The 13,556-nt window shown below is 44.8% G+C and overlaps 1 protein-coding gene across 1 annotated transcript; it reads right to left on the reverse strand.

The window, feature by feature from the left end:
• Positions 1-557: 557 nt before the first annotated feature.
• On the reverse strand, positions 558-12,672 carry LOC129115802 (nuclear receptor coactivator 4-like). The gene is given in 14 exon segments (XM_054627052.1): positions 558-994; positions 1,075-1,167; positions 1,332-1,547; positions 1,731-1,995; positions 1,997-2,100; positions 2,103-2,215; positions 2,218-2,452; positions 3,532-3,654; positions 5,617-5,667; positions 5,821-5,929; positions 6,345-6,436; positions 6,515-6,655; positions 8,544-8,667; positions 12,420-12,672. Coding segments are annotated over 14 exon segments (1,713 nt in total). The 5' UTR covers positions 12,461-12,672; the 3' UTR covers positions 558-988.
• Positions 12,673-13,556: the final 884 nt, after the last annotated feature.

A 13,556-nucleotide genomic window follows, 5' to 3' on the forward strand; every position in this document is an offset into this window, starting at 1 on the left:
GTGCCCTGAACTGAGTCTTCCAGGTGGTGTCATGACATGTGACGAACTCCACCTATCAAACCGGGGTCTGCCTGCAAGACTCAACTCAGGGTATAAAATACAGATTAAAAAAGGCAAGGAGCTTTTAATTTGAAAGATCAAAGATGTAAGGTTTCCTTAACACATTTACTTGATTGGGTTTTAAAATAATAATAATAATAATAATTAAACTTGCCTGAACTGAATTGATAAACAGCAAAAAAGCATCAATTAATAAATCAATCAAAAAGCTAATAAACGTATTGATAGATGGCTCATCTCGTCATGAAAGAGAGGCCGGGTAAACTGATTTTTAGTTATTACTATTTAATCCATGAAAAGAGAGAACACTACTGAGCATGTGCAGAACACAGCATCGGTCATGTGATGCAGCCTGGACAGGAAGTAGAGTTCAGCAGTTCCACCGGTAACAAGAGAAGAAGAAAAGGAACATTCCACCCGTTAAATTAAGAAGTTAGTTAAAGAAGGTTCATTTAAAATAACGAAGGTTAGCCCTGCCCCTCTCAGGCCCCGCCCCTCTCCTGTCAGGATCAGTTGGTACAATGTATTGTGGGAAATTTTTAAGATCCACTGATGAAGACTCATGAGCCGAAGTGTCTGAACGTTTCATCAATTAAAAGAAGAAAAAACCATCAAAACTGTCGACCAAATAACAAATCAACAATGAATATAGAAAGTCACGCAATGGATTATGAAAATGATCAGAAGCTCTGAATCACAGGAAACAAAGAAAAACATGAGAAGAAGAAATAAAAGATCAAAGACTGGAAGCTGCATCAAGTCTCACTGAGGGGTCCTTTAACACGGAAGGATCTGGATCCTGATTGGAGGAGAGCTCAGTGTGCTGATGTCACAGGAAAGAAGGCGGAGCCGTGGTTACATTGTTGCAGTCGTGTTCGCTGATCAGCGTTAAAGTGACTCCAAGAGAGAAGAAGAAGAAGAATCATCATCACATCTGCAAGAAAAACAGAGACTGTTAAAGGAACAGTACACCACAAACTGACTGATGTTAAAGGGACAGTGAAGGTAAGTCACCTGTTCAGGAGCTTTGTGCAGCCACTTGTCTTTGTCTCCGCCCAGCTTCATACAGGAGAACAGGTCACAGACTGACGGCAGCGCCAGACGCTCCTGACAGGAAACGAGCACAGAGGAACTATTTCAATACAGTGAAGTCAACAACTTCCCCACATCACACAGACTCCGTTAACCCACTGCTGTCATGACACGTCTGTACTGGTACCAGTGGTCTGCGCTGGTCTCTGCAGGTCTGCACTAGTCTGAGGTCCTGTTACCTGAGCCTGACTCCTCTTCTTCAGCAGCCATTTGTCCTCCTCTGCTGCCGGAGGGGCCAGCTGTCCTGGGAGGACCCAGAGACCTGGATCCAGAGGGCGTTGGAACGGAGACGAGCTGTGCTCCTCCCTGCTGGCCTTCTCCTCCTCAAGAGACCCCCAACCAGAGAGGGGGGAGGTGCTGGGGGGGTGGAGCCAGGCCTCCAGGATGGCCTGAACCTGAGGAAACACAAGCAACTTTGACAGACTGTCCTCACGGTTTACTGTTGCTTTAAAGACCTGATCGATCAATCAATAACGACAATAATTGGTTATTTTAGAAGAAAAGGATGTTGATTGATGGATGAAAGAAGGAATAAATGGTTTCACAATGAAAGTTACTAAATCAAGATAAAATGTCACCTTCTGTTCCTGCTCTCTGTGGTGCCGGGTGGGCGGGGCTTCCTTGGTGGTGGACGGGGCTTCCTCAGTAGTGGGCGGGGCTTGATTGGATCGAGGGACCCCGTTTTTGTCCCGTCCATCCTGTCTGAGCAGCCAGAGGCTCAGCGCTTCTCTCCCACAGTTCTCCTCACAGACGCAATCGGAGAAGGAGGCGCAGACCTCGTTGGCCCTGCAGGTCTGCTGGACCGGCACCACCTGCTGAAGCCACCCCTCCAGGGCCACCGCAGGGGGCAGGGGAGGTGGGGGAGGCGGGCGGGGTCTTCAGGCACTTAAGCTGGCCCAGGTTCTCGATCTCCAAGGCCTTGGTGGTCTGGCAGCAAGAGGAGCAGTCGGCGGGGGGCGGCTCGACCCCATCAGCCAATCACCTGAAGACCAGCCGCCCTCGAACGGCTTCATCACCCGCTTCCACCGCTCGGCGTCTGACGTGGTCTCCATGGCAGCCGTGGGGGGGTGATGAGCCAGTCGCTCAGCAGCTCCTCCTCCTCCTCCTCCTCCTCCTCCTCCTCGGGAGACACGGTGAACTCTGATTCGTCGATCTTCTCAATGGAGAAGGAGGAGCTGCAGCTGCTGTGGGTGCGCTCCCTGCTGACGGTGTTCTGGTCCTGGTGGAGCCACGCCTCCAGGTCCCGGAGCTGACCCCAGGCCTGCAGGAAGTCCACCGAGTCCAGGACGGGACAGGAAGTCTGACACAAACACACAGGAAGTCAGTGAAAACTCAGCAATAATCACTTCCTCTACTTTGGGTTCATTCCTGTCAATGACATCAGGAGTCACATTACTATTATTATTGCCTGTACTATTACGCTTATTGACTTGCTTCTACCCTGGAGTCTTTGTGCTTTCTCGCCTCGCAGGCTTCTATAAATCGTGGCTGTACCTGGACCGTGGTCGTGCATCCTGCTACGGCCCTGCTGACACCGACTGCTACCACCATTATTATTACTAGTCACATTACTATTACTATTACCTGTACCATTAAGCATTTTAGCTTTACTTCCACCCTGAAGCCCTTTTTGCTTTCTCGTTCTGCAGGTTTCCATGAATCGTTGTGGTACCTGGACCGTAGTCGTGCCTCCTGCTGTGAGCCGACTGACACCCACTGCTACTACCATTATTATTATTAATCACATCACTATCCCTATTTTCATAACTATAATTCTACTGTAATAATTGCTGCTGTTATTATAAGTAGTCTTATTATATGAATCATTTATGTCATATACATTGCATGTGTTGTATCTCTGTTATGCTGTTCATTCTGTACACATGACATCTATTGACTTCTGTCCATCCTGGGAGAAGGATCCCTCCTCTGTCGTTCTCCCAGAGGTTTCTTCCTTTTTTCTCCCTGTTAAAGGGTTTTTTTTTTTTTAGGGAGTTTTTCCTGTGCGATGTGAGGGAAGGACAGAGGATGTGAGGGAAGGACAGAGGAGGTGAGGGAAGGACAGAGGAGGTGAGGGTCTAAGGACAGAGGATGTCGCATGTGTACAGATTGTAAAGCCCTCTGAGGCAAATTTGTAATTTGTGATTCTGGGCTACACAAAATAAACTGAATTGAATTGAATTGAATGAGTCAGGTTTCATGTTTACAGTGAAAAACGAGGCGGATTGATTTCAGATTATTTTTTACTCAATGTTTCTATGAATGAAGCTTCCTGTTAAAGAGACGGATTCAGACGTTCAAATAAAGACTCACGAATAAAGTAAAAGAAAAAAGACTTCAGAGATGTGTGTGTCTGTCTGTGTCCCTCGTCTCTCTCACCTTCCCGTCCTTGTGTGCCATCAGCCAATCCTGAGGGTTCTTGCTGGCCTGGTAGCCAATAGGAGCGTTGCTTGATGGAGGAGTTCCCATCAGCCAGATGCTCAGAGATCCGTCCTCCATCTTCTGATCAGAGAAACAACACGTCACCTTCTTCAAAACATGTCTGTTTCAGGCATGTGTCATAACGATGTCATAACGATGTCATAATGTTATACTGATGTTATAATGATGTTATACTGATGTTATATGTTATACTGATGTTATAATATGTTATATGTTATACTGATGTTATACTGATGTTATAATATCTTATATTGATGTTATAATATGTTATACTGTTGTTATATGTTATACTGATGTTATACTGATGTTATATGTTATACTGATGTTATACTGATGTTATATGTTATACTGATGTTATACTGATGTTATAATGATGTTATAATATGTTATACTGATGTTATAATATCTTATATTGATGTTATAATATGTTATACTGATGTTATACTGATGTTATATGATGTTATATGTTATACTGATGTTATATTGATGTTATAATATGTTATACTGATGTTATACTGATGTTATATGTTATACTGATGTTATACTGATGTTATAATGATGTTATAATATGTTATACTGATGTTATACTGATGTTATATTGATGTTATAATATGTTATACTGATGTTATAATAGGCTGCACGGTGGTGTAGTGGTTAGCACTGTCGCCTCACAGCAAGAGGGGCCCGGGTTCAATTCCCGGGCCAGACAACCTTCTGTGTGGAGTTTGCATGTTCTGTCAGCGTGGGTTCTCTCCGGGTTCTCCGGCTTCCTCCCACAGTCCAAAGACATGCAGCTTAGGTTAATTGATGACTCTAAATTGCCCGTAGGTGTGAATGTGAGCGTGAATGGTTGTCTGTCTCTATATGTAGCCCTGTGATAGGCTGGCGACCTGTGTGAACCCTGCCTTCGCCCATTGACAGCTGGGATCGGCTCCAGCACCCCCGCGACCCTTAACTGGATAAGCAGTTACGGAAGATGGATGGATGGATGTTATAATATGTTATAATATGTTATACTGATGTTATATGTTAATAATAGGCGCCAAGATTCAGTCAAAAGTTATTGTCCTGATATTACAATCTCTGATATATTGTGATCTAATCAGACTAACGGTTTATGAAAGTGTTTTATGTCAGCGGTAAAGTTGAATCCTGCGTTCACTACTTGATTGGGTCAAAGCAGTCATGACGCGTCCTTCTCTGATTGGTCACGCCTCTATCACATGACCCTTCACCTGAAGAAACCAGTCAGTCAGGTCTGCCAGTGATTCATCTGAACATGAACAACAGATTGCAGGCGTTGCTGACCTTGTTGTCTCTACTAGCAGCTGTTGAGCCATTAAATTCTGCATTTTATAATTCTACTAATAACGACATGAGGAGGAAGCAGCTGTTATTGGAGCCATTATGGAACAGTGGTCCAGCGGCGTTATCAGACCCACGGAGCAGACGTCTGATGTCATGTTTTTGAGTCTTTGAGGAGGACGATGGACACAAAACTTCACTTTTCTTATTAATGCTTTTTTTCTTCTGCAGAACTATTGTAAAGTTCACACAGAAACTGTAGAGGAACAAAAGCATAAATGTTCTCCAGAACGACAGAGACTTCATCCTCCAGCAGAGCTACGAGGGAGACCAGACAATGAAACCGAGAGGAAACGAGGGAGAGACTTGTGTTGGTCAAATGTATTGATCCATTTTGGTAAACTTGGATTTGTTAGTGTTCATTTTAAAATAATTTGGTTCTGTGTGCGAGATTTTTGTATTTTTGTCCACTAACTTTGTCTGTTTGAGTTCATAGAGGAAGATTATAGAAGAACTTTGACCTGTTATTATTAAAGAGTAGTATATTACTCTGTCGCATGCCCGTCAATAGTCATGTGAGATTTGTTTTCAGGCGTGTTCGTGTGGACAGAAATCATTTCTAAAACGATGCTGGACGGAGATGGTTTCTGTTTTTCCACAAAAACATATCGGTCTTTAACAGGTGAGTTTCTCCGTCCACCTGCTCGGTGCAGTTACCTGTTTCTTGGCAGCAACTGGACCGCTCTGAGAGGACACGCCCTCCACCAGCTGCAAACAGGAAGTACAGAGAACACCTGATCATCATCACCTCCACAGACACAACACCTGTGTGCACCTCTATACTTGGTACAAGGCTGTGTGTGTGTGTGTGTGTGTGTGTGTGTGTGTGTGTGTGTGTGTGTGTGTGTGTGTGTGTGTTACCTGAGCCGTGATGCTGCCGAACGAGGTGATGGCGTTCCTCAGAGAGCGAGTGTCGGCATGGAAACTCATCTCAGGTGTTTCCTCAGGTGTCAGACTCAGAGAGGACAACCTGCACACACAGGATGATGATCATCATCATCATCATCATCATCATCATCATCATCATCATCATCACCATCACCATCATTCTGTTAATCAACTAATTGATTCACGGTTGCAGCTTCAGATGGGACCGGTTTACGACTAAATCTACAGGTTTGCTTTCTCCTATTAATAATAATATTAATATTATTATTCATAATAATTATAAAAATACTTATAACTATTCTAATAATTATTTATATGATTTTAATATCAATTCACTCGTGGCTCAATGAAATAAAAAACCTTGGTTCATGTTCAGCAGGTTCACAAACACAGAGTCCCTGTCTGTCTCTCAGCAGGTTTACGGGGACGTGGACGTCCTCACACAAACACAGAGTCCCTGTCTGTCTCTCAGCAGGTTTACGGGGACGTGGACTTACTTCTCCAGGCAGCTGGTCAGCTGGTTGCTCAGGTTGTTGCTGCTGTTGGAGTTCTGGAGCTGATGGACGATCACGTCAAACTGTCCTCTGAGCTGGAAGACAAACACCCAGTAAACACCAGTGAAACCAGCAGTAGAGAGCAGTAGAAACCAGTAGAGACCAGTACCTACCCAGTGCAGACGGTGGAGCTGCTGCTGCAGCGTCTCAGTCTTCAGGAGCTCCAGCTGTTGGATTTGTTCCAGCAGCCAAACTTCTCTGCAGCGAAGAGCCTCCTGCTGACGACTCACACTGCTCTGAAGCTCCGCCCTCACCTGGGGGGAGACAGGGTGAGACAGGGTTAGACAGGGGGGAGACAGGGTGAGACAGGGTGAGACAGGGTGAGACAGGGGGAGACAGGGTGAGACAGGGGGAGACAGGGGGAGACAGGGTGAGACAGGGTGAGACAGGGGAGACAGGGGGAGACAGGGGGAGACAGGGGGAGACAGGGTTAGACAGGGGGGGAGGGTGAGACAGGGGAGAGACAGGGGAGAGACAGAGACAGGGGGAGACAGGGTGAGACAGGGTGAGACAGGGGAGACAGGGGGGAGACAGGGGGAGACAGGGGGAGACAGGGTGAGACAGGGTGAGGGGGAGACAGGGGGAGACAGGGTTAGACAGGGTGAGACAGGGGGAGACAGGGTGAGACAGGGGAGACAGGGTGAGACAGGGGGGAGAGACAGGGTTAGACAGGGGGAGACAGGGTTAGACAGGGTGAGACAGGGGAGAGACAGGGTTAGACAGGGGGGAGACAGGGTGAGACAGGGGGAGACACAGAGTGTCCTCCTGTCTCACATTGACACTCTACTAACATCATGTGATCAAAACCATCTAGGACTTGGTTCTGGTCCTATCGACCAATCATCTCACAGAGCTTCATCATGGAGGCAGATTACCTGAGACGAGTACAGTAGAGTCCACTAGAGTACGGCAGAGTCCTGTAGAGTCCACTAGAGTACAGTAGAGTCCACTAGAGTACAGTAGAGTCCACTAGAGTACAGTAGAGTCCACTAGAGTACGGCAGAGTCCTGTAGAGTCCACTAGAGTACAGTAGAGTCCACTAGAGTACAGTAGAGTCCAGTAGACTACAGTAGAGTCCACTAGAGTACGGCAGAGTCCTGTAGAGTCCACTAGAGTACAGTAGAGTCCACTAGAGTACAGTAGAGTCCAGTAGACTACAGTAGAGTCCACTAGAGTACGGCAGAGTCCAGTAGAGTCCACTAGAGTACAGTAGAGTCCACTAGAGTACAGTAGAGTCCAGTAGACTACAGTAGAGTCCACTAGAGTACGGCAGAGTCCAGTAGAGTCCACTAGAGTCCAGTAGAGTCCACTAGAGTACGGCAGAGTCCAGTAGAGTCCACTAGAGTACAGTAGAGTCCACTAGAGTACAGTAGAGTCCACTAGAGTACAGTAGAGTCCACTAGAGTACGGCAGAGTCCAGTAGAGTCCACTAGAGTACAGTAGAGTCCACTAGAGTACAGTAGAGTCCACTAGAGTCCACTAGACTACAGTAGAGTCCACTAGAGTACGGCAGAGTCCAGTAGAGTCCACTAGAGTACGGCAGAGTCCAGTAGAGTCCACTAGAGTACGGCAGAGTCCAGTAGAGTACGGCAGAGTCCAGTAGATGAAGCGGTTCTCAGACTGTCGGTGAAATGAACTCAACTGTTTCTCTCCACTCTTTTATACGGTGACTCTAGCGCGCACACACATGAGTAAGTAACATGACCTAACCTGTCGATGATTAATTGAGCCTGGGTTACCACGGCAACCGCAGGTGAAGGACTGAACAAAATAGCTTACTGTGTTTTTCAGACCACACACACACACACACACACACACACACACACACACACACACACACAACACACACACACACACACACACACACACACACACACACACACACACACACACACACACACACACACACACACACACACACACACACACACACGGTACTAATAGACCAGAGCATAAAGCAGCTTTGGGGTGGGGCTACCTTGTGATTGACAGGTCTGTTGGAGGAGGAGGAAGAAGACGAAGAGGAAGAAGAGGAGGATGAAGAAGGAGGATGAAGAGAAGGAGGATGAAGAGGAAGAAGGAGGAGGATGAAGAGAAGGAGGATGAGGAGGAGGAAGAAGAGGAGGAGGATGAAGGACTGACCTCTCTGCTGTTCTCTCTCAGCTGCTGCTCGGCCTTCATCACGGCAGTGATGGCGTCCTCCAGCTGCTCCCGGGCCAGCCGGCTCTGCTTCAGCCCGCCGGACGCTGCCGCCTCCGCCGCCATCCTGGACAGGAAACAGGAAACAGACAGCGTCAAAATAAAAGCCTTCCAGCTGGATGTGTCCTGAGGTCAGAAGGTCAGCCGGACGTTGAGCGTACCAGTGATGTTTGTGACGTTCAGGTTCCTGTCTAGAGGAACCGAACCTTTAATGGATGAAACCGGCTCATGTTCTCACCTTCTGAGTCCACACAGGTGAGTCCTCACAACACAGGTGAGTCCTGAGTCCTCACAACACAGGAGAGTCCTGAGTCCTCACAACACAGGTGAGTCACAACACAGGGTCCTCACAACACAGGTGAGTCCTCACAACACAGGAGAGTCCTCACAACACAGGTGAGTCCTCACCACACAGGCGAGTCCTCACAACACAGGAGAGTCCTCACAACACAGGCGAGTCCTCACCACACAGGTGAGTCCTCACAACACAGGAGAGTCCTCACAACACAGGTGAGTCCTCACCACACACACCACACAGGAGAGTCCTCACAACACAGGTGAGTCCTCACCACACAGGCGAGTCCTCACCACACAGGCGAGTCCTCACAACACAGGCGAGTCCTCACAACACAGGTGAGTCCTCACCACACAGGCGAGTCCTCACAACACAGGTGAGTCCTCACCACACACACAACACAGGTGAGTCCTCACAACACAGGTGAGTCACAGGTGAGTCACCACACAGGGAGTCCTCACAACACAGGTGAGTCCTCACCACACAGGAGAGTCCTCACAACACAGGTCCTCACCACACAGGAGTCCTCACCACACAGGAGAGTCCTCACCACACAGGAGAGTCCTCACAGGAGAGTCCTCACCACACAGGCGAGTCCTCACAACACAGGTGAGTCCTCACAACACAGGTGAGTCCTCACAACACAGGTGAGTCCTCACCACACAGGCGAGTCCTCACAACACAGGTGAGTCCGGACAGAAGGAGGATTTACAGTGATCCTATTTGTTCAAGTGTTTCTTCTGCTCAGCGTGGCGGACTCAGCTGACTAGATCAGTGTTTGGTGCATTCTGCTCTGTGATTGGTCAGAAGGCTCACCATGTTCCACTGGGATTAAACCAGTAACACCACTAACTATTTTCAGACTCAGCTGGACAACAGTCCTCCTGATGTATACGTGACTCACTCCTGCAGAGACAAACAAGTACTTCAAGAATATTACATTACATTACATTACAGTCATTTACCCCACTCCTGGTATCCGTTTTGTCAGGTTACACAACCAGCTCTGCTCCCAGCAGACCACATGACACATGACAATAAAAACACTGTGCAATAATAGTTAATATAGTTTTTTTTTCTGTCTGTAAATATTATATTTCAGTTATTGTGTTTTTCTACTGTTTTTATTGCTTATTTATAATACTTGTTTTTTATTTTTATTTTTTCATTTTTATTTTTCATTTTATCTTGTCTTTCTTTACTATGTCTCTTGTGTGCACTTTACTCTATGCTGCTGTAAGCCTGCAAATTTCCCCGCTGCGGGACTAATAAAGGATTATCTTATCTTATCTTATCTTATTTAGCAGACGCTTTTTATCCAAATACTACATACTGAATACTACACAGTACAGTACTACACGGAGAGACACTAAGACAAGAATACTATGTATTTAATTATTAAGATGTTTATGTTTAGATTTGTGACAAACACAGTGGAGTACTTCCAAACACAGTGGAGTACTTCCAAACACAGAGGAGTACTTCCAAACACAGAGGAGTACTTCCAAACACAGTGGAGTACTTCCAAACACAGTGGAGTACTTCCAAACACAGAGGAGTACTTCCAAACACAGAGGAGTACTTCCAAACACAGTGGAGTACTTCCAAACACAGAGGAGTACTTCCAAACACAGAGGAGTACTTCCAAACACAGAGGAGTACTTCCAAACACAGAGGAGTACTTCCAAACACAGAGGAGTACTTCCAAACACAGAGGAGTACTTCCAAACACAGAGGAGTACTTCCAAACACAGTGGAGTACTTCCAAACACAGTGGAGTACTTCCAAACACAGAGGAGTACTTCCAAACACAGAGGAGTACTTCCAAACACAGAGGAGTACTTCCAAACACAGAGGAGTACTTCCAAACACAGTGGAGTACTTCCAAACACAGAGGAGTACTTCCAAACACAGAGGAGTACTTCCAAACACAGAGGAGTACTTTTACTTGATCGACCATTTTAAATTCCAGCCAATCACACTTTGTGTTGCCATGGAAGCGCTCTGATATGAACCGATCAGTGGGCGTGACCTCAGGGCGCGGCGCTGCTTCACTATCAGCTGTAAACAGCTGACTGGCAGACAGGCAAACAGTCAGTCAGCTGATAGGAACGAGGCCTTCCCCTGTGGAAAACACCACCGTGACCTTTGACCTTCAGACTTTGCTGTGTTTACCGGCTGAAGGTCCTCAACCCTCCAGACTCCTGAGACTTATCGGCTCATTAAACTCGTCCAGATTACAGTTACCATAGTTTCTATCTAGTCATGTTTGTGTACTTGTATGTATATCTCTAGTCATATGTTTGTGTACTTGTACGTATATCTCTAGTCACATGTTCCCATGTCTGCTGTCCTTGTTTCACATTTCTGTGTAAGTTGAGTTGACTTCCTGTTCTGTGCTCACAGGTTCAGAGTCACTCTTTACTAGAAAACGTTCACCTGTTTAATGCACAGTTCTAAAGATTCATCTAGTACTAAAGATATTATAGTTCATCTAGTACTAAAGATATCATAGTTCATCTAGTACTAAAGATATTATAGTTCATCTAGTACTAAAGATATTATAGTTCATCTAGTACTAAAGATATCATAGTTCATCTAGTACTAAAGATATTATAGTTCATCTAGTACTAAAGATATTATAGTTCATCTAGTACTAAAGATATTATAGTTCATCTAGTACTAAAGATATTATAGTTCATCTAGTACTAAAGATATTATAGTTCATCTAGTACTTATAGTTCATCTAGTACTAAAGATATTATAGTTCATCTAGTACTAAAGATATTATAGTTCATCTAGTACTAAAGATATTATAGTTCATCTAGTACTAAAGATATTATAGTTCATCTAGTACTAAAGATATTATAGTTCATCTAGTACTAAAGATATCATAGTTCATCAGTGATATTCTTTGTCTGGTGTCACACACATCATCCACAGGATCAATAACACACCTGAACCTCCAACATCTCCTCCATGTGAAGATTAGTACTGAAGTACTTGTACTGTCCTGGAGTACATGAGTACATGTATGTGGTGTTTCTACGTCTGACAGACACGTTCATAGCTTCTCAAAGATCCTCATGATGTTATGATGGAAACACACATGAACACATGAACACATACTGTTACACACATGAACATATGAACATGAACACAAACTGTTACACACATGAACATGAACACATGAACATGAACACATACTGTTACACACATGAACATGAACATATGAACACGAACACATGAACATGAACACATGCTGTTACATCATACTCTGGATATCTCACTACAGCAGTGTTGTTGCTAACTAGCTAACAGCTAACTGTTAGCTAGTTAGAGCTAACAGTTAGCTGTTAGCTAGCTAACAGTTAGCTCTAACTAGCTAACAGTTAGCTCTAACTAGCTAACAGTTAGCTCTAACTAGCTAACTGTTAGCTCTAACTAGCTGACAGTTAGCTCTAACTAGCTAGCAGTTAGCTCGGGGCTAGCAGCTAGCAGCTAGCAGCTAGCAGGTCACTCACCGGCTGCCTCTGCTCTGGACTCTGGACCTGGTGGATGTCATGATACTCCCGAGGTTCAGAGGACTAGGGGACTAGTTAGACTAGTTAGGAGGACTAGTTAGACCCGGGGACTAGTTCGACTAGGTAGGTAAACTAGGTAGACTAGTTAGGTGGACTAGGTAGACCCGGTGGACTCGGTGTTCCGCTCCGGCTGCGGCCCAATGACACGAACACGTCAAGGAAACATCAGATATACAGGGAAACGAAAACACATACAGACTCTCGCGAGAGCGGAGAGCAACATCCCGTGAGATCCCGTGAGATCCCGTTATTCAGACAAGGAGCGAGGCCGCCCTCTGCTGGTGACGCGACCAATCTGCAGGCATCGATCATATAAAGATTAGAACATGAGAACATCCTGTTAATACATAGAACAACAGAACACACAGTTACACACAATATGGAACCCTACGAGGGACAAATACACATTATTTATGTGTACTCAAGAGCACGCCCGAACAATAACTATCTATTATAAACTACAGCATGTGTTCACATATATCTATTATAAACTACAGCATGTGTTCACATATATCTATTATAAACTACAGCATGTGTTCACATATATCTATCTATTATAAACTACAGCATGTGTTCACATATATCTATTATAAACTACAGCATGTGTTCACATATATCTATTATAAACTACAGCATGTGTTCACATATATCTATTATAAACTACAGCATGTGTTCACATATATCTATTATAAACTACAGCATGTGTTCACATATATCTATTATAAACTACAGCATGTGTTCACATATATCTATTATAAACTACAGCATGTGTTCACATATATCTATTATAAACTACAGCATGTGTTCACATATATCTATCTATTATAAACTACAGCATGTGTTCACATATAACTATCTATTATAAACTACAGCATGTGTTCACATATATCTATTATAAACTACAGCATGTGTTCACATATATCTATTATAAACTACAGCATGTGTTCACATATAACTATCTATTATAAACTACAGCATGTGTTCACATATATCTATTATAAACTACAGCATGTGTTCACATATATCTATCTATTATAAACTACAGCATGTGTTCACATATAATATATAAACTACAGC

This window comes from Anoplopoma fimbria, unplaced genomic scaffold, assembly GCF_027596085.1.
Source record: "Anoplopoma fimbria isolate UVic2021 breed Golden Eagle Sablefish unplaced genomic scaffold, Afim_UVic_2022 Un_contig_12479_pilon_pilon, whole genome shotgun sequence".
In the NCBI taxonomy this organism is placed as follows: Eukaryota; Metazoa; Chordata; class Actinopteri; order Perciformes; family Anoplopomatidae; genus Anoplopoma; species Anoplopoma fimbria.